At 39.8% G+C, this 21,542-nt stretch overlaps 1 protein-coding gene across 3 annotated transcripts in view; it reads left to right on the forward strand.

Moving 5' to 3' along the window:
• The first annotated feature begins 5,407 nt into the window (after positions 1–5,407).
• The window catches only part of LOC121387668 (von Willebrand factor D and EGF domain-containing protein-like), a 137,187-nt gene continuing 121,052 nt past the window's right edge, over positions 5,408–21,542 (forward strand). For all 3 annotated transcript variants that reach the window (XM_041518855.1, XM_041518856.1, XM_041518857.1), the window contains exon 1: positions 5,408–5,905. In XM_041518855.1, coding sequence (XP_041374789.1) covers positions 5,809–5,905 — 97 coding nt within the window. In that variant the 5' untranslated portion in view covers positions 5,408–5,808. The remainder of the gene's footprint in view (positions 5,906–21,542) is intronic.

Genomic DNA, 21,542 nt, shown 5'->3' on the forward strand with positions numbered 1-21,542 from the left:
CCGTAAATAAAATGTGTTGAGTGTGTCGTTAAATAAAACATTTCCATCAGAACTGGTTCTCAGCCGTTTGCTGACATGCAGTTTCGAATAACCGGATACCCGAAACATAAGGGAAATAACTGCATATTTGTGCTTTGGTAGTTAGTGCAAAAAGCATTCGTCCGAGTTATTTCCCTCTAAATCGCTATTATCCTTCTCGAGCGGAGCGGAACTCTTTTTACATGCTTATATGCCACTAAGGTTTCGAGCATGTGTGTCCCCGAGTCCAGAACCTGGATAGCCAGGGGCCACTCCCTTCTCGAAGGAAGGAAATAATGTTTTATTAACGACTCACTCCACACATTTCATTTACAGTTATATGTAATGGTGTCAAACATATGATTAAAGACTACACGGATAATGAGAGAGGAAACCCGCTGTCGCCATGCAATGGGCTACTCTTTCCGACCGTTCAATTGTCTGCTTTCCCGTCCTACAATCCACCCGTCCGTCTGTCTGTTTATTGATTCAAATCCGTAGGTAAAGCCTGGTGTGTGGTCGGTTTAGGGGTCGATTCCTGTCAGTGGGCCCATTAGGCTATTTCTCGTTCCAGCAAGTGCACCACGACTGGTATATTAAAGGCTGTGGTAAGTGATATCCTGTCTGTGGGATGGTGGACATAAAATATGCCTTGCTACTAATACAAAAATGTAGTTTTATCTATATATATATATATAAACCATCTTGACTGGATCAAGAAAAGTATAGGGGGAGGGGGCACATGCGCATCCTACGCCAGTGTAGAGCTTGTCTCGATAACCATTACTTCTCAGACGTACGTGCGTTCTTAGCATTATGAAAAAACCCAAAACATTTTGGGGTGTTTCAAAAATCGGAACCACTTCAGGTGTACCGAAAATAATATTCTAAATAATAAAATGTAAAATTTAAATGATCAAAAACGTCTGTAATAGTGAAAAATATGTCGTAGTGTTTAAAAACTAGTGTCGGTCACTTTAACAAAAACGGCTTTAACAGTGAAAAATACGTCGTAATGTTTAAAAACTTGTGTCCGTCACTTTAACTAATCGAACTCAATTAAGCGTCTAATCTAAGCCAGCTGTTCTGACGCTCGCCCGTCCTTGACCTATGAACTATTGGTGTATATAACCAGTGCGATACGTAACCTTCCTGCTGTGCACAGATACCTGGGGATATAGTAATCTTGAAAACTGTGTTTTCCCACCGGTTCCTTTGATTGGTGTCTCTTACAGAACAAACAGATCATCTGCTATCGTTCACGATTTTTCATCAAACTTGCGTCAATGGAGCGGCAGACGTCAGCCAGAATAAATACCAGATGGAGAAGTTAGTAGCAAAGTTTTTATTACCACTTACAGTTGTTATCAGTTAGTACTACATGCCCGAGCACCGCCTCGTGTTGCTGTTATACAAGTAGCACTTACCACTTACAGTTGTTATCAGTTAGTACTACATGCCTGAACACCGCCTCGTGTTGCTGTTATACAAGTAGCACTTACCACTTACAGTTGTTATCAGTTAGTACTACATGCCCGAGCACCGCCTCGTGTTGCTGTTATACAAGTAGCACTTACCACTTACAGTTGTTATCAGTTAGTACTACATGCCCGAGCACCGCCTCGTGTTGCTGTTATACAAGTAGCACTTACCACTTACAGTTGTTATCAGTTAGTACTACATGCCCGAGCACCGCCTCGTGTTGCTGTTATACAAGTAGCACTTACCACTTACAGTTGTTATCAGTTAGTACTACATGCCCGAGCACCGCCTCGTGTTGCTGTTATACAAGTAGCACTTACCACTTACAGTTGTTATCAGTTAGTACTACATGCCCGAGCACCGCCTCGTGTTGCTGTTATACAAGTAGCACTTACCACTTACAGTTGTTATCAGTTAGTACTACATGCCCGAGCACCGCCTCGTGTTGCTGTTATACAAGTAGCACTTACCACTTACAGTTGTTATCAGTTAGTACTACATGCCCGAGCACCGCCTCGTGTTGCTGTTATACAAGTAGCACTTACCACTTACAGTTGTTATCAGTTAGTACTACATGCCCGAGCACCGCCTCGTGTTGCTGTTATACAAGTAGCACTTACCACTTACAGTTGTTATCAGTTAGTACTACATGCCCGAGCACCGCCTCGTGTTGCTGTTATACAAGTAGCACTTACCACTTACAGTTGTTATCAGTTAGTACTACATGCCCGAGCACCGCCTCGTGTTGCTGTTATACAAGTAGCACTTACCACTTACAGTTGTTATCAGTTAGTACTACATGCCCGAGCACCGCCTCGTGTTGCTGTTATACAAGTAGCACTTACCACTTACAGTTGTTATCAGTTAGTACTACATGCCCGAGCACCGCCTCGTGTTGCTGTTATACAAGTAGCACTTACCACTTACAGTTGTTATCAGTTAGTACTACATGCCCGAGCACCGCCTCGTAGCACTTACCACTTACAGTTGTTATCAGTTAGTACTACATGCCCGAGCACCGCCTGTGCTGTTATACAAGTAGCACTTACCACTTACAGTTGTTATCAGTTAGTACTACATGCCCGAGCACCGCCTCGTGTTGCTGTTATACAAGTAGCACTTACCACTTACAGTTGTTATCAGTTAGTACTACATGCCTGAACACCGCCTCGTGTTGCTGTTATACAAGTAGCACTTACCACTTACAGTTGTTATCAGTTAGTACTACATGCCCGAGCACCGCCTCGTGTTGCTGTTATACAAGTAGCACTTACCACTTACAGTTGTTATCAGTTAGTACTACATGCCCGAGCACCGCCTCGTGTTGCTGTTATACAAGTAGCACTTACCACTTACAGTTGTTATCAGTTAGTACTACATGCCCGAGCACCGCCTCGTGTTGCTGTTATACAAGTAGCACTTACCACTTACAGTTGTTATCAGTTAGTACTACATGCCCGAGCACCGCCTCGTGTTGCTGTTATACAAGTAGCACTTACCACTTACAGTTGTTATCAGTTAGTACTACATGCCCGAGCACCGCCTCGTGTTGCTGTTATACAAGTAGCACTTACCACTTACAGTTGTTATCAGTTAGTACTACATGCCCGAGCACCGCCTCGTGTTGCTGTTATACAAGTAGCACTTACCACTTACAGTTGTTATCAGTTAGTACTACATGCCCGAGCACCGCCTCGTGTTGCTGTTATACAAGTAGCACTTACCACTTACAGTTGTTATCAGTTAGTACTACATGCCCGAGCACCGCCTCGTGTTGCTGTTATACAAGTAGCACTTACCACTTACAGTTGTTATCACCTACATGCCTCGTGTTGCTGTTATACAAGTAGCACTTACCACTTACAGTTGTTATCAGTTAGTACTACATGCCCGAGCACCGCCTCGTGTTGCTGTTATACAAGTAGCACTTACCACTTACAGTTGTTACAGTAGTTATCAGTTGTTGCTACTACATGCCAGTTGATCAGTTAGTACCGCCTCGTGTTGCTGTTATACAAGTAGCACTTACCACTTACAGTTGTTATCAGTTAGTACTACATGCCCGAGCACCGCCTCGTGTTGCTGTTATACAAGTAGCACTTACCACTTACAGTTGTTATCAGTTAGTACTACATGCCCGAGCACCGCCTCGTGTTGCTGTTATACAAGTAGCACTTACCACTTACAGTTGTTATCAGTTAGTACTACATGCCCGAGCACCGCCTCGTGTTGCTGTTATACAAGTAGCACTTACCACTTACAGTTGTTATCAGTTAGTACTACATGCCCGAGCACCGCCTCGTGTTGCTGTTATACAAGTAGCACTTACCACTTACAGTTGTTATCAGTTAGTACTACATGCCTGAACACCGCCTCGTGTTGCTGTTATACAAGTAGCACTTACCACTTACAGTTGTTATCAGTTAGTACTACATGCCCGAGCACCGCCTCGTGTTGCTGTTATACAAGTAGCACTTACCACTTACAGTTGTTATCAGTTAGTACTACATGCCCGAGCACCGCCTCGTGTTGCTGTTATACAAGTAGCACTTACCACTTACAGTTGTTATCAGTTAGTACTACATGCCCGAGCACCGCCTCGTGTTGCTGTTATACAAGTAGCACTTACCACTTACAGTTGTTATCAGTTAGTACTACATGCCCGAGCACCGCCTCGTGTTGCTGTTATACAAGTAGCACTTACCACTTACAGTTGTTATCAGTTAGTACTACATGCCCGAGCACCGCCTCGTGTTGCTGTTATACAAGTAGCACTTACCACTTACAGTTGTTATCAGTTAGTACTACATGCCTGAACACCGCCTCGTGTTGCTGTTATACAAGTAGCACTTACCACTTACAGTTGTTATCAGTTAGTACTACATGCCCGAGCACCGCCTCGTGTTGCTGTTATACAAGTAGCACTTACCACTTACAGTTGTTATCAGTTAGTACTACATGCCCGAGCACCGCCTCGTGTTGCTGTTATACAAGTAGCACTTACCACTTACAGTTGTTATCAGTTAGTACTGCATCCGTCCGTACATTTGAGGGGGGCGTAACCCAGTGGTAAGGCGCTCCACTCGATGTGCAGTCGGTGTGGGATCGATCCCCGTCGGTGGGCCCATTGGGCTTTTTCTCGTTCTAGCCAGTGCACCACGACTGATATATCAAAGACCGTGGTATATACTACCCTGTCTGTGAGATGGTGTATATAAAATATTACTTGCTACTAATCGAAAAGAGTAGACTATGAAGTGGCGACAGCGGGTTTCCTTTCTCAATATCTGATGTGTGGTCCTTAACCATATGTCTGAAGCCATATAACCGTAAATAAAATGTGTTGAGTGCATCGTTAAATAAAATATTCCTGCCTTCCTTCCTTCCGTCCGTTCATTCATCCATTGGTGAGAAGAAAGCAGTGGGGTGTTAAAGCAAACTGCAGGCGGGAGCCAATACCGGGATGCGAACCCAGTACCTACAAATACCATCTTTAAATCTGATGGCTTAAACACTAAACTCATAGAAGAGGCGGTTAACCATAAAAATTAAATTGGCTGTGAAAATAAAACGTTTATCGGTGCATGTGAAGTGGATTGTTACCCTTCACTGTCTCATTATCGCATCTCTGAAACCGGATCCTGAACAAATATTAACGTGGGTATGGAGTTTTCGCCAACACAATACCTCAAACCCAAACTCAACGCCTCGTAGATAAGTCGCATTTCTCCACAAATTGGATTGTTTAGCGGTCCTGGTTGTTATTTATGATATCTTCCCGTCTGGGACTCCGAGGCATCTAAACAAACAGAGCATGTCGGGGAAATAACCAATAACTTAACGCTTCCGGAAATTCCCGAACGCGTGTACCGCGTTAAACGAAGGGGAAAAGAAAGACTGGGTAACAAGTCGATCTAGAATTTCTCTAGCTGATTATCGTCTGCAAGAGGATTTTACCTTCGGATTATATGAATCAAGAACCATAACTGCGGTTAATTTCTGTGAACTGTATACAAGTCACTGTGTTTTATGAATACTACAGTAGGTTAGAAGTTGAAATTCGTGTTGTACCAGTGGCTGGGTTACCGAGTGTGATGTTTACTGTACTGTGATATTGTAGGTTTTTTTTATGTAATATAAAATACGGCAGTAACGTTGAAAAGGACTCGCTATAATTCTTATTACAGTCTGGAAAGGTATTAGTCACTGCAATGAAAGAACGTTCGACAAAAGGCGCGTTCAACAGATGACGGTGTTTGAAGAGAGAAAGTTTTCTGGAAAGTAGTATTTGGGTTTTCATTAAGTTGCATGTTCTTGTCCGGCTGTACAAAAATGAATACATGTGAAATGTTGTTTTCGTTCGGATTATTGCTACTATTGTATGGAGTAACTAACGGCCAACAAGGTTAGTATAAAGTACTAGTGCTAGTTACATGTATTATACTTTTTACTTATTTATTTACTTACATTTATTTATTTTAAAATGTATCTCTATTTACACCCAGACTAACTTATTCAAGACTTTAAAGGGCCTACGGGCGGGACGTAGCCCGGTGGTATAGCGCTCGCTTTATGCGCGGTCAGTCTGGCATCGATCCCCGTCGGTGGGTGTATTGGACGATTCCTTGTTCCAACCAATGCACCACGACTTGTATATCAAAGGCTGTGGTATGTGATATCCTGTCTGGGGTGGTGTATATAAAAGATCCCTCGTTACTAATAGAACAATTTAGCGGGTTTCGTCTCTAAGACTATATGTCGAAATTACCAAATGTTTGACATCCAATAGACGATTATTATTTAATCAGTTTGCTCTAGTGATGTCGTTAAGCAAAACAAAACTTTAAAACATTAAACTGTAACATGTTTACGAGTAAGACTGGATATCCTTTATGATGACTAACATTACAATCAAAAGATATTTTCTATGTTTACAATACCAGTGTCTGTATAAGCAAGAGGTATGTTATTTGTCCTAATATGTTTCTAGTAGCCCAAAGCATATATTACTTTCCAATATATATATATATATATATATATACATACATACACACACACACACACACACACACACACACACACACACACACACACACACACACACATGATATACACATAATACACAATAGGTATAATAATATAACAATTATATACACACACACACACACACACACACACACACATATGATATACACATAATACACAATAGGTATAATAATATAACAATTATATATACACACACACACACACACACACACATGATATACACATAATACACAATAGGTATAATAATATAACAATTATATATATATATATACACACATACACACACACACACACACACACACATGATATACACATAATACACAATATGTATAATAATATAACAGTGTTATAAGCAGTAGTATACTTTTGATGTTAACCATTACGTATTGTCTATAATTATGCTGCAGAGATAGTTTTGAGAACAGAGTTAATCACATTTAGGAACATACATAATTTCTTTGTCGTTGATAGCTTTTTCGAATTAAATAATTGACCGAATTTATTATAAGTATTGGATCTGTCATAATAATAATTTTTTGTAGATATATGAATCTTTCATTTGAGAAATATGTACACTGAAATAAATAATGATATTCATCACCTAAAGTGGTGTTACAGAGAGGACATTTTCGTTCTTGTCTCTCGATATTTTGCCATCGGCCAGTTTCAACTGGTAGATAGTGATTACAAGTCCTGAATCGACAATATATTGTTCGCAGTTTTTCAGGTAAATATAGAAGATAATGTTCGCATGAAAGAGTGGATTTGAAAATTCTGTATGTGGAACATATCGGATATGAATTTAAATTATCATTCCAAGCTTGTCTATACTGATCTTGTAGTCTTTGACTTGCAATAAGAGTAAATGCTTTCTTACTTGTAATATTTTGATTTAACCAATAATTCCCCAAGCCTAACATGTTTAGGGTATCTTTTATCTCAATTAACCATTTAAATCTATATCCATGATTAATAGGTTCACATATCATGATTCTGTATAATATTGCTGATATTTTAGAGGCTTTTCCAGTTATGAGCGAGGCCCAAAAATATAGCATCCTGGTTTTAATCTTAACATCTAGGGGAAAGACTCCCAATTCACCATAAACCATAGGGAGTGGGGTACTCTTTCTAAGTCTCAGTATGTCTCTTAAGAAATTTAATTGAATTTGTCCAATATTTTGGCTATTACTAAATCCCCAGATTTCTGAGTAATACAGGAGAATTGGGACAATAGTACTATCAAAAATACGCAGCTGGCAATCTATAGGTAGATTTAAATTTCTAATTATAATGTTTAGTAACGTCATTGCTTTTTTAGCCTGCGCTATAAGAGTTTTGTTGGCGTCAACAAATGATCCAGTTCTAGAAAATATAATGCCTAAATATTTGTATGTATCAACAATGTTCAATTTGATGTCATTAATATAAAATGATTTATTTCTTGGTGGTTTTGAACCAAATATAAGTATTTTAGATTTCTCAATATTTATTTTTAATCTCCATTTTTCACAATATTCTGAAAAAAAACATTTAATGATTTTTGTAGGTCCTCAGGGGATTCTACTAGAATAACAGTGTCATCAGCGTATAGTAATAAAGTAATTACTATAAATAAATCAATGTTGTCTTTTTTTTCTCTAATTTAATACCAGTGCATTGTTTGTCTTTTAACGAGTCCTCTAGATCGTTTAAATATATAGCAATAAAATGGGTGAAAGATTTTCACCCTGACGTACACCGTTTTGACATAGGAAATAAGCAGAATATTCGTTACTATGACTAATGCATGATTTAATTCCTTGGTACATGTTATAAACAATTCTTAAGAATTTATCATTTACATCTAAACTTAACATCTTTTGCCATAAACCTGTTCGTCATACTGTATCAAATGCTTTAGAAAAATCAACAAAGGCACAATACAGGTTTTTCTTTCGTTGTCGTATGATTTCATATAAAGCATATAAGGAAAAAATATGATCATTTGTACTATAATTTTTACGGAAACCGGCTTAATTTTCATTGAGCTTTTCAATAGATTCAACAAAAACAGTTAATCTGTTATTTAAAATAGCTGTAAAGAGTTTTACAAAACAACTAACAAGTGTAATAGGTTTTTACGACTCGGGTTCTTTTGGACTACCATTCTTCTTGTATATAGGTTTAATAATACCCTTTAACCAATCATCTGGCAGTATGCCACTATTTAGAATAAGATTAAATAATTTTGTAAAAATAGGAAGGAGTTTGCTTTCTGCATATTTACGATATTCGTTTGGAATTTCATCAATGCCCATAGCTTTGTTTTTAAGATTTTTAATAGCATTTAGAACTTCATCTTTGGTTATCTCACCATTAAGTATATTATTTCAAGAATAGATCCACCGAGATGGTTCGATCCTGCGACGCGAGCACCTCAAGCGAGCTCTCAACCGACTGAGCTAAACCCCGCCTCTACTAGTGTAATGAGGTCTGCGTGTAATTACAGAGATTCGATGTGGGAATGCATGTCAGCAATGTGCAGCTGAGTGTGAGAAACATAAATAACGCCCTGACAACGTGGATGCTGATGTTGCAATTGCTTGCAGTGTCGTCATTCTTTTTGTGATCACTTATTCCTTTTCTTCGATAGGTCTATGTACAAGGCCGGATTTAGACCTTGGGGAGCCCGGGGTAGGGCCCGGGGGCACTTCAGGTTCGGGGTCCCCTCAACATAAAATTAAATTACATGACAAATAAATAAAATGAACTAATTTTATAATTATTACATTTTTTTAAATAAAGGAAGTCCTGAGTCGGGGGTGGGGGGGGGGGGGGGGGGGGGGGCAATTGCCCCCTTTGCCTCCTTATAAATCCGGCACTGTCTATGTAAAACGCTCGCTTGATGCACGGTCGGTTTGGGATCGATCCCCGTCGGTGGGCCCATTGGGCTATTTTTCGTTCCCGGCAGTACACCACGACTGGTGTACAAAGGCTGTGGTATTTGCTAACCTGTCTGTGGGGTGATGCATATAAAAGATCTCTTGTTACTAATGGAAAAATGTAGCGGGTTTCTGCTCTAAGACTTATATGTCAAAATTACCAAATGTTTGACATCCAATAGCCGATGAATAATAAATCAATGTGATCTAGTGGTGTCGTTAAACAAAAGAAACTTTTTTTCAGTATGTACTATTACCTACATTACATAAGATTAACGTGGCTTTAAGGGAGGCATGTGGAATCAACATATCCATATCAACTTTACGAAGAACACTCCATGACCTCGATTTTAAATACCAACATATGTCTACAACCGGAAAAGAGAATTTTGAGGACGCCAATATATCAGACAGGAGACTGTCCTATCTCCATAAAATATCCAGTTTACGAGAACATGGGTATTTAATAGTGTATCAAGATGAGACCTGGGTGAATGTCAACCACACAACATCCCACCACTGGACAGATATCCACCCGGGTACAAGTACTGTCAATCACCTGCCGAAATCAGACGCTGCTGATCGAGTTCCTAAACTCTGTTCGGTGACTGGGAAGGGAAAAAGACTTATTATTTGTCATGCTGGCTGTGATAAATATGGATTGATAGATGGCTGTGAATTGATCTTTGAGGCTAAAAAAACAGACGGAGACTATCATGGTGAGATGAATCATGACAATTTCATCAAATGGTTTGAAGAACAACTTATGCCTTCTCCACCAGAACCTTCTGTTATCGTCATGGATAACGCAAGCTACCACAACAAATTAACTGAGATTACACGATATCCTGCACTAAACGCTAAAAAGGAAGAAATTCAGTCGTGGCTACGAAACAAAAATATACCTTTTGAGAGTAACATGACAAAGCCAAAGCAATTTGTTACTGATGATATTGCTGAACGCCATGGGCACTTGCGTCTAAGACTGCCGCCAAGACATTCTGAACACAATCCGACAGAACTGATCTGGAGTCAAGTCAAAGGGCACATAGCTCGTCATAATGATGGTAAAATGACCACGGTGCGGAGAGAACTTGCACATGCATTGAACTCTGTCACACCTACACACTTCTCTGACGCAGTTAAACATGTAATAAAGATCGAAGATTTTAGAAAACAAAATAGTTTTATAAGAAATAAAATATCCCCTGTGATAGTCCCCCTTAACGAAGATAGTGATGAAGAAATGAGTTCGTCGACTGATTAAGTTATTTCTCCATACCCATCAGGAGTATTACTTTAATGTATGCATGAACTCTTTAACACCAAAAACAATTTATTTCCATATCATTCACTATCAAACAACCTAACAACCTATAAACTAATCGACTAGAAATGCATATAGACTACACATACATACGAGAGAAATGTTTATTTAACGACACACTCAACGCATTTGATATACGTTTATGTGGCGTCAGACAAAACGGTTAAGGAGCATTATGATAGAGAGAAAGAAACTCACTACCGCCACATGGGCCACTGTTTCCGATAAGCAATTTTGATCAGCAATAAGGGACGTTTTATATGCACCATCCCATAGACAGGATAGCACATACCACAGCCTTTATACATCAGTTGTGGTGCACAGGCTGGAACTAGACACAACCCAATGGGTCCACCATGTGGGATCGATCAGTCGACCTACCATGAGCGAACGCTTTACCTCTGAGCTACGTCCCGCTCCATATACAAAAGAAGCCTTAAGTGGGGTTGGGGTTGTGCAGAGGGTCACACCTCCACCAATCGCATGTATACCACATTCTTCTCTCTCTCTCTCCCTATAACCATATAACCATAGATTAAAATATGTTGAGTGCGTCGTTACATAAATGACGTCTCTCTCTCTCTCTCTCTCTCTCTCTCTCTCTCTCTCTCTCTCTCTCTCTCTCTCTCTCTCTCTCTGTCTGTCTGTCTGTCTCTCCCTTCAGCGCGCGCGCTTGTGTATTCCACAATATAATTATAATATTTGATACATATTGTTTTTTCAAACTGAGGTTTTGTCACTTGAACTCCCCACCTGAATCCGCGCCTGTATCATGTTTACAGATATTTTCTTAAATATAGGTCATACTACGATGTGTGCGGATAGGGCGATAGAACCGAACATTAGTTTGAAACGCACTATTGAATGATGCTTTTGATATGCAAATGACCGTAGTTATTTATAGGAGAAATAACGTGCATTCAAACGACACAGAGATTTTTAAAAAGTGGAATTAAGTCAACTTCGTGCATTTTATATGATGATTTGTATATAAAACCTGTCGGGGTTTGGGTTTGTTTTCATGTAAATGCAAAGAAAACAAATATCGAATAGGAAATAAACGTAACATTTGCAAAAAACTTTGGGTCTAAATTATTGAACAGGATAATATTATCCATTTTCACGGGTAGAAACTAGGGTTTGCGACTTTAATCATTGTTGCCATATCATGTTTTAAAGGACTGGGTACCTTTAACTTATGGCATAATTCTTGCTCCATTCAAAATTCCATAGCACCATTACCCCCCCCCCCCCCCCCCCCCACCGACACACACACACACACCTTTCCTGTCCTGGACGGAGGAGCCAGCCGAGGCCGGCTCTTGTGCCCAAGACAGGCGTGCGCTACAACAGTTTGCTCTGAATGTGCACGTAAAGCCCTATGACCTGACCTGACTTGACCTTTAACTTATGTATCTACCTACTAACTGTTTACGCGTTTATTTATTTTTCTTTTTTTCTTTTTTATATGTTGGTGTACCACTTCGAAAGATTACATCGTTTACTATCCATTGACCTTGACCTTATCAGCTGTGACTCCTCTTTATAGATATTATTCTTTTGTTGACAGAATAAACAGAACTTCTAAGACATGTTCACTGAAGTGAACAAAATAAACAGTTATAGTAATAATGAATATAACGTGTTTAGTGGTTTACCTTTAGCTTTTCTATATAGAACACAAAGAATATTTTAAGAGAACCATAAAACAGTTGGGTGTCATAACCAGAATTATAAACTCACTATTATTGTTATTTTTTTAATGTATGTAGTTTATGATCCTTGCATCTTCATAAATCAAGGCTAATGTTCGTTCCTCGTATTCAGCCTTGACACATGTGGTCAAGATTACTGATATCCACTACTAGCGCCCTCTATTGGAAGAAAATTTGTAACACCGGTTATGTCCCTTACACGATGACATCGCTGACCAGTCACAGCATCGGTAACATGTGACAATCTTGAAAGCAATATCAAAAATTAACCGCCGGACGCTGCTGCTGCTGATGATAACTAGTTTAACGTGCCCATATACTACAAGGGTTTCGAACACGCCCATCCCGAGTCCGACCTCCGATAAGATCGGTGGCCCGACTCAGGATGGAGGGGGGGGGGGGGGGGGGGGGGGGGGGGGGGGGGGGGGTGAAAATGGGCAGAATTTTGAAAATAGCAATTAGTAAAACAGTTAATAGAATAAATAAAAAAAATAAAAAGGTTACAAGCCAAAAATAAAAAGAGAATTGACTGCTCGGCCGAATAATTTATATAATTTGGAGCATTTTAGAAGGACAGTCCAAAATTAAATAAGAGAAAGAAGAGAAGATCGGACTATTTAATAATATTACAAAAAAGAAGTAATTTCGACATAAAATTTTGAACGCAGATCTAAAAGTTTAAAGTCCGATCGATATGTCAACGCGAGTGGCCTCGTTAAGGCCGTTTGGGTGCACAGCTTAAAGGGACGAGATGGGTTGCATCCCGTCAAGAAAACCCCTAGACTGACAGTCGATAGACGTTGGAGGTGTAGTGCTGTGCTGAAATACAGATCTTTAGAAGCCGGATCCGTCTGAGCGAGAGAAAGTATCAGACTAGGGTATAGTCCAGTCGTCATGGGTTGGTATAGTGGTGCGGACGGGCCCGACTCCGGAGGATACGAGATGGTATCGCTATAAGGCAAGGTAAAGTCTAGAAAAAGAGTAGTAGGGGCCGACCCCGCTTCCTATTTCTTCTTAGAGTGGGGCGGTCAATCGTCCAGTACTGCTAGGACAGGCTCGGACATGTAGAGACTAAACGCGAACAACCGTGGCGTTCTGCAGAATGGCCGTCATACGAGTCATGAAAAAAAAACAAGTCGACTTCGTTTCGCTGATAAAAACAACGAAATGAAGGACCCCCAAGTCGAGCACACGAAAGCACGTGCAGTGTGCACAAGCGAAACAAACACGTCTTAGCGCGTGGAGCTCCAGACTGGAAATGGCCGGACGTTGACGCTGCCATCTTTGTTTACAATAACAAGGGAATCTATAAGGAGCGTTGCGATTCGTTGCAATCAGATCTCATCGCATCCAATGAAATTTAAGCATTTTGTGGCACGATTTCTTGACGACATGTATCAAGGCTGAATACGAGGAACGAATAGTAGCCTTGATTTATGAAGATGTGATCCTTGAGGAACATAATCCGACTCGGAACATCAACTTGATTATAACCTGTAAGTCGCTTACCATTCTATGTAACTGAATGTTACACTGCCATGTATACAATGAATAGGACTGTCGTTCCAGTTGTCTTGCTGTTGATTGCAAAGCGATTCAAAGACGCACGGATCGTTTTAAGTAGGGACCGCGGACACTTTTAAATATGACAAGAATGATATTGATTGTTTGCTATACTGAAGAAATACCTTTAAAAGAATAAAATAAATTCAAACAAAAATATATTCAATTAGCCCTGACCCCCAAAATAAAATATTTGTAATCAGGGTAGGTAACTCCGTTTTGCAAAAAAAAAAAAATACCCCCCCCCCCCCCCCAAAAAAAAAAAGTTTGGCACACTCACAATTGTAGGAATGTATTCATTATTTTCAAATAAAATACCTTCAGTACCATTAATATAATCAGTATAATCGACTAATTGGTCATCCACCTCCAAAAAGGGTTCAACATAAGAAAACGGCCATTTTTGTTGCATAAGCATATATCATACAACATGTGGAATGTAATAAAACTCATTTGTGCATTACAAATGAACATTCCCATCATCGTCATGTGCTACATGTAACTCCTCATTCGTTACCCGCATTATCACAGCATTCAATTGTACAGAGTAAAGAGCATCAGTCGGCCATTGAAAAAAGTGATATACAGGTCAATGGTTAATATGTAAGAGGACCATTAATGTTGTATCTCTGTCAAAATGTCCACTTGTGTGTGTGTGTGTGTGTGTGTGTTGTGTGTGTGTGTGTGTGTGTGTGTGTGTGTGTGTGTGTGTGTTATATGAGAGATAGAGAGAAGTGAGACAGTGAAAGAGGGGGAGAGAGGAAAAGAAAGACAGAGCAAAAGAGATAACAAATGTATGTGTTAGGTTTTGGGATAATTAGAGAATGTTTCATTGTTGTTTGTATGGCTTATTAGCCAGCCTGTCTTTGATTTTTTTTTAAATAAGTTAGTGGCATTAAAAAACAAAATTGCATCACCCATGCTGTGTTATTGAGACAATTATATACACATTTAGTGCTGTCAAAGGTGTGCAAACAGTGGTTTAATTGGTGAAACGAAAAGTCGTAGAATACATGGTTAGGATTTTAAAAAGGTGTTTTTTTACACATTAAGTATAATATCAAAGTTGACATTTTTACCTGGGTACCACTTTAATTGATTACAGCCAGTGGTCCACAACTGGTGTAACAAAGGCTGTGGTGTGTACTATCCTGTCGGTGGGATGGTGCATATAAAAGATCCCTTGATGCTAATCGAAAAAGAATAGCCCATGAAGTGGCGACAGCAGGTTTCATCTCACAATATCTGTGTGGTTCTTAACCATATGTCTGACGCCATATAACCGTAAATAAAATGTGTTGAGTGTGTCATTAAATAAAACATTTCCTTCCTTCCTTCCACTTTAATAGTTGATCTTTTGACTTGACATTTTTTCCAGTGACATTTTGTCCTACATCCGTTAATTATAAAGATGTGGTTATAGGGATTATTTTTATGTGATTCCCTAACAACAGATGTGTCAGGGCCACAATAAATGTATTCATAATAACAAATCATTGAAAATGTAAACAAATATCCGCTATCTTGGATTGTAGTAAACAGACAAACAGGAAGATGTTGTTAACGGGCGATCACAGTTATACAATAAATCAAAACATCTCAATTTTGTCATGTACTGCAAGAGTAATAAATTAAATATAAATACCTCACAAAAATAAATACTTGCAATAACGACCACAACACTATTTTTCAATAATTAAATGCGATATCGCTACTTTTTCACTTTGCCACGGAATAAAACGTAAAGTGGCAAGTAACATGAGTTTTATCAATGTATTTTATACCTGTTACAAGTACTGGTATTCTTCCAATATTACCGGCCTCGGTGGCGTCGTGGCAGGCCATCGGTCTACAGGCTGGCAGGTACTGGGTTCGGATCCCAGTCGAGGCATGGGATTTTTAATCCAGATACCGACTCCAAACCCTGAGTGAGTGCTCCGCAAGGCTCAATGGGTAGGTGTAAACCACTTGCACCGACCAGTGATCCATAACTGGTTCAACAAAGGCCATGGTTTGTGCTATCCTGCCTGTGGGAAGCGCAAATAAAAGATCCCTTGCTGCCAATCGGAAGAGTAGCCCATGTAGTGGCGACAGCGGGTTTCCTCTCAAAATCTGTGTGGTCCTTAACCATATGTCTGACGCCATATAACCGTAAATAAAATGTGTTGAGAGCGTCGTAAAATAAAACATTTCTTTCTTTCTTCCAATATTAAACAATAAATGTTTTATAGACGTTAACTAACATGTGCTTTTCAAACCTTGCATTCGGCAATGGTGTAACGGATGTGAGTGGCGCTACCAGTCTTCCGGTGCGGTCTCTATTTTAAGTTCACTCGTACTAAATAGGGGTGTGGGACGTAGCCCAGTGGTAAAGCGCTCGCTTGATGCGCGGTCGGTTTGGGATCGATCCCCGTCGGTGACCCCATTGAGCTATTTCTCGTTCCAGCCAGTGCTCCACAACTGGCGTAACAAAGGTCGTGGTATGTACTATCCTGTCTGTGGGATGGTGCATATAAAATATCCCTTGCTGCTAATCGAAAAGAGTAGCCCATGAAGTGGCGACAGCGGGTTTCCTCTCTCTATATCTCTGTGGTCCTTAACCATATGTCTGACGCTATATAACGGTAAATAAAATGTGTTGAGTGTGTCGTTAAATAAAACATTTCCTTCCTTCCTTTCTTCCATATGTCTGACGCCATATAACCGTAAATAAAAAGTGTTGAGTGCGTCGTTAAATAAAACATTTCCTTCCTTTCCATCGTACTAGTTATACGGCAATGCGGTTAGCACAGCCTTTCCCTGTTTTAAAAAAGTATAAATTAGTTACTACTAGTGATGGGAATCGGTTAGAATGTCGATATCGATTATCGGTTATAGTCTGTTTCCTCCAACCGATCAACTTTTGATTACACAATCGGCTAGAATCACATGAATATCAGACGAATTTGAATTACAGTGAAACTCCTCTAGACCGGACACCCTCGAGACCAAGTAAAATGTCCGGTTTAAAGAGATATCTGGTTTAGAGAGGTTAAGTTCTGTACAGATTTTAAAAAAAGAACCGTCAAAAATGTCCGGTTTTGGGAAATTCCGGTTTACAGAGGGTCCGGTTTTAAGAGGTTCCACTGTATAAGCACCGTGCACCTGTTGCCGTAGCTACTGTGGTACACCCTACAGATCGCTAATTTTACTTTTAATAACTACTTGATATCCCCCCCCCCCCCCTTTTTTAATGTACACGTGTTGACAAACATCAACCCCAAAATATTTACATCATTTCCTTCCAGATCTCCATTTCATTTCATTTCAACTTATTTTCGTGCTTGTATCCAATTAAGGGTCAAGCACGCTGTCCTGGACACATACACACCTCAGCTATCTGGGCTGTCTGTCCAGGACAGTGGGTTAGTTGTTAGTTGGCTAGTGGTTAGTGAGAGAGAAGAGGGTGTAGCGGTCTTACACAGAGTTGTTTGATTTAAATCACTGCAAAAAAATCAAAAAAATCATCCATTTCGATTTTTTTGATTTTTATTATGTTTGATTTCATTTTTATGATTATTGCATTTATTTTTATTGATTATTTTGTAAACATGTGATTTATCAATTAACTTGCAGTACAAAAAATGAAGTGTTATTTAAAATCAATTGTTACTTACGCTAGATAATTATTTTTACATATATTTATAATTGAATTGCAATTAGATTTCAATACAATGCAGTCTAACAAGTCATACTGATCAGTGACAATTCCCCCAAATCTATGGTTGGGAAGATCCTTTGAGATCAACACAATGGAAGGTGTCAAGTGAAGCCACTCTGCTTCAATGTGGTAAATTGGACGAATTTGGGGATGCTCTAGAGTCAGATCTAACAGATGTGACTTGAAGTCACTGACTTCACGTGTCAAATCACCTTATATAGCCATCCTGGCTAAACACCAAGTACTTAAACATTAACTCAATAATCCCTAAAATGCATTTTGTTGCCTCATTTCTAGATGTTCGAGGTATTTCCTTTCAGAATGCAGTGAAGCTTCCAAATCGTGTATTTAATAGGGAGCAAGTATTCAATTCAGAAGCTCCAAATTAAAGTAAAACAAGCAAAAAAATCAAATAAATATGATTTAAAAAAACAAAAACGATTTTTTTTATTTAAAAAAAAGAATCGTTTTTTTTTCCAACCCTGGTCTTACACCTACCCACTGAGCCCTTAAGAACTCGCTCTGTGTTGAAGCCGGTACCGGGCTGCGAACCCTGTACCTACCAGCCTGTAGTCAGATGGCTTAACCACTGCGCCATCGAGGCCGGGTCCAGATCTTCATGTAACCTCCCCTGGTCCCATCTTTTCGACTTCTTCAATGAGGTTCAGTATATTTATCGACGTACGTTTTGCTAATCGAATTCTGTTATGTATATGTAAACTATGTTATGTTAAATATATATATATCATGCAACCATGCTTCTTGTAATCCGATAACCCCTACACGATAATTCGAAGTGCTATTATGCCACTACCTGATAACACCTCCGTTGCTAGCGTGATAAGCTTGATATTGCTATGCGTTATCGTGTCACTGGGAAATTATATATGCTGTGCTCATACACTTGTAGCTTAAAGCAATAAAAGAATAAACGAATTGAAAACTGAATTGAATTGAATCTCGTCCCTTACAATAGATTCCTTCTTCTGCTGTTCTGCACTAATTCTTCTCGTTATTTTCCTTCCCTTTTAACCGCCGCTATGAATTGGCCTCTCCAATTCATCATCAATTATCTTCTCTGTATGCGTGTAAACATGTGGTTATATGAACAAGTCTAGATATGACCACACAGAGCGGGGGAACGTGTTTGAAGGATCTTGTAATCTCAGTTTCACAACCCATAACGTTACAGATGGAATCGCCAAGTTGCAAGTGCGATATTTAGCTAGTTTTACATCTATATAAATATAGACACATTAATCGATACCGCTTATAATATTTGTAGACCTATAATTAACCCAAGAATATGAAGAAGAAAAATTATAATGCGTTGCAACTCAGTGTAAACAGTGGTTTTCTCGAGAAATCCTTGATGAAAACCGTAAGTACAGAGACAATAATAATTCTTCGCGTATTCATCAATAATGATAAAGCGCTAGCTCGATGATGCGTATAAAAGATCCCTTGCTGCTAATCGAAAAGAGTAGCCCATGAAGTGGCGACAGCGGGTGACCATATGTCCGAAGCCATATAACCGTAAATAAAAATGTGTTGAGTGCGTCGTTAAATAAAACATTTCATTCCTTCACGAAAATAGCCCACTGATAAAACGCTCTCCTGAGGCGCGGTCGGTCTAGGATCGATCCCTATCGGATCTTTTCGCGTTCCACCCAGTCCTCTAGATTTGATTTCAACTTATTTTCGTGCTTATATCCAATTAAGGTTCAAAAACGTTGTCCTGGCCACAAACCTCAGCTGTCTGGACTGTCTGTCCAGGACAGTGGGTTAGTTGGTTAGTGGTTAGCGAGAGAGAAGAGGGTGTAGTGGCCTTACACCTACCCATTGAGCCCTTAAGAGCTCGCTCTGGGTTGGAGCCGGTATGGGCTGTGAACCCTGTACCTACCAGCTGAAGCAAATGGTCCGCTTTCAAAACTTAAACATACAGGTTTATACATATGGAATTTCTGGTGGTGCAAAAACAAAATAGAAAAAGGGTCCACTTGGTTCATATTCGACACCCCCCCCCCCCCCCCACCATCCTCAGGTCTAGATCACGCTACGCCCCTGTAGCGGGAATGAATGAATGAATGAATGAATGTTTAATGACACCCCAGCTCAAAAACACACATCGGCTATTGGGTGCTTCAGTGGTGTCGTTAAACATAATCTGATCATATTTGCATGAGACGCAGACCGCCTGCAAATGACCACTCTTATTCATAGTGATAATTTCGAGAATAGCAGTAAACATAAAAAATAAAAAGTGACTCCCCCACCACACACACAACAGAAGAGCGAACAAGAAACAAACAAAAAAAACCAAAACAGATCTGGCAAAGTGATGACATCGTATAATTTACTCCTCAAAGCCATCATGCTATTACTTTATGCGTTTCTATCATTTGTGGTCAGACATAAAAACTCGTTCGGCGATACGACGATGTGATGTTTTATGACTTATTGTTATTTTCATAGGACGAAAATACGTGTCGTAAAAGACAATAATGCAGTTTGCATGTGCCGGAACATAAAACAGGCGAATTAATGCCCGATTGTTGACACCGGTTGCTAGGAAACGCACATTTATATATTCTCAGCAAGAATGCGACTGAGCTACTGTAGAATCTGATTAATTCGCTCATTAGTGGAGCGTATCACTCAAGGAGATGCCAGTAGATAATGTCTGTAGTACAAATATTATACTAGGTTCAAAGAACTTCTTTAGTACACGTATGTTTGTTATCACGACAGGCGCGGATCCGGGGACGGGGTGTGTGAGACGATTATTGGACACCCCTACCCCCTCTCGCGACAAAAAAAACAACAACCGGGGGTTCAGTTATTTTAAAGTGCTTTCACTGCATATTTAAGTTGTTCCAATTACCCACCCACCCCTGAAATAATCCTAGTTCCGCGCCTGTACGGTCATCTTAGGCGTGTGCCAAAATTGAGAGGCGCGTGTACAGGAATTTTAGAGGGGGGGGGGGGGGGGGTATATATTTCGAACCTGATCCTTCCTCGGCATATGCGCCTGATTGATTTCTTGAAAGGGGTTGGATACAACTGTATTTATATACCCATCACCAATAAAAAAATAAAGTCTTATTTAACCCAAACAGGGGGCGGAAACTAGCTGAATCAGTTTAGCGCTCGCCAGAGATATTTGGATGATAAGATTGAACAGACCCATTTGGTTTTGTTTTTTTACGTCACAACTAGTGTACCATGACTAGTTTATCAAAGGCAGTGGTATGTACTGCATCTCTGTGGGGAGTGCATTCACCCTATGCTGCTCGTAGAAAATGTAGCTTGTCTATATTAAAATATAAACACCCCACATTTGTAACTGAAAAGTATATGATATGTATGTCTATGAAATTGTTTTTGTTTTGTTTAACGACACCTCTAAAGCACATTGATTTCTTAATCATCGGCTATTGGATGTCAAACATATGGTCACTTTGACACAGTCATATTTTATATGCAATATCCAACAGACAAGATAGCACATACCATGACCTTTGATACACCAGTCGTGGTGCACTGGCTGGAACGAGAAATAGCCCAATGGGCCCACCGACGGGGATCGATCCCACACCGACCGCGCATCAGGCGAGCGCTTTACCACTGGGCTACGTCCCGCCTCCTGAATGTCTATGAAGGATTAAATCATCTAAGACATGTTCAGGAGGCTGAGCGATCATGGTCGCTCGCTAGACTGGTTTTTGTCCCTAACGCTAGACGAATGTGATATGATAGAAGACGAG

The sequence above is a fragment of the Gigantopelta aegis genome, chromosome 13, assembly GCF_016097555.1.
Source record: "Gigantopelta aegis isolate Gae_Host chromosome 13, Gae_host_genome, whole genome shotgun sequence".
Taxonomy (NCBI): domain Eukaryota; kingdom Metazoa; phylum Mollusca; class Gastropoda; order Neomphalida; family Peltospiridae; genus Gigantopelta; species Gigantopelta aegis.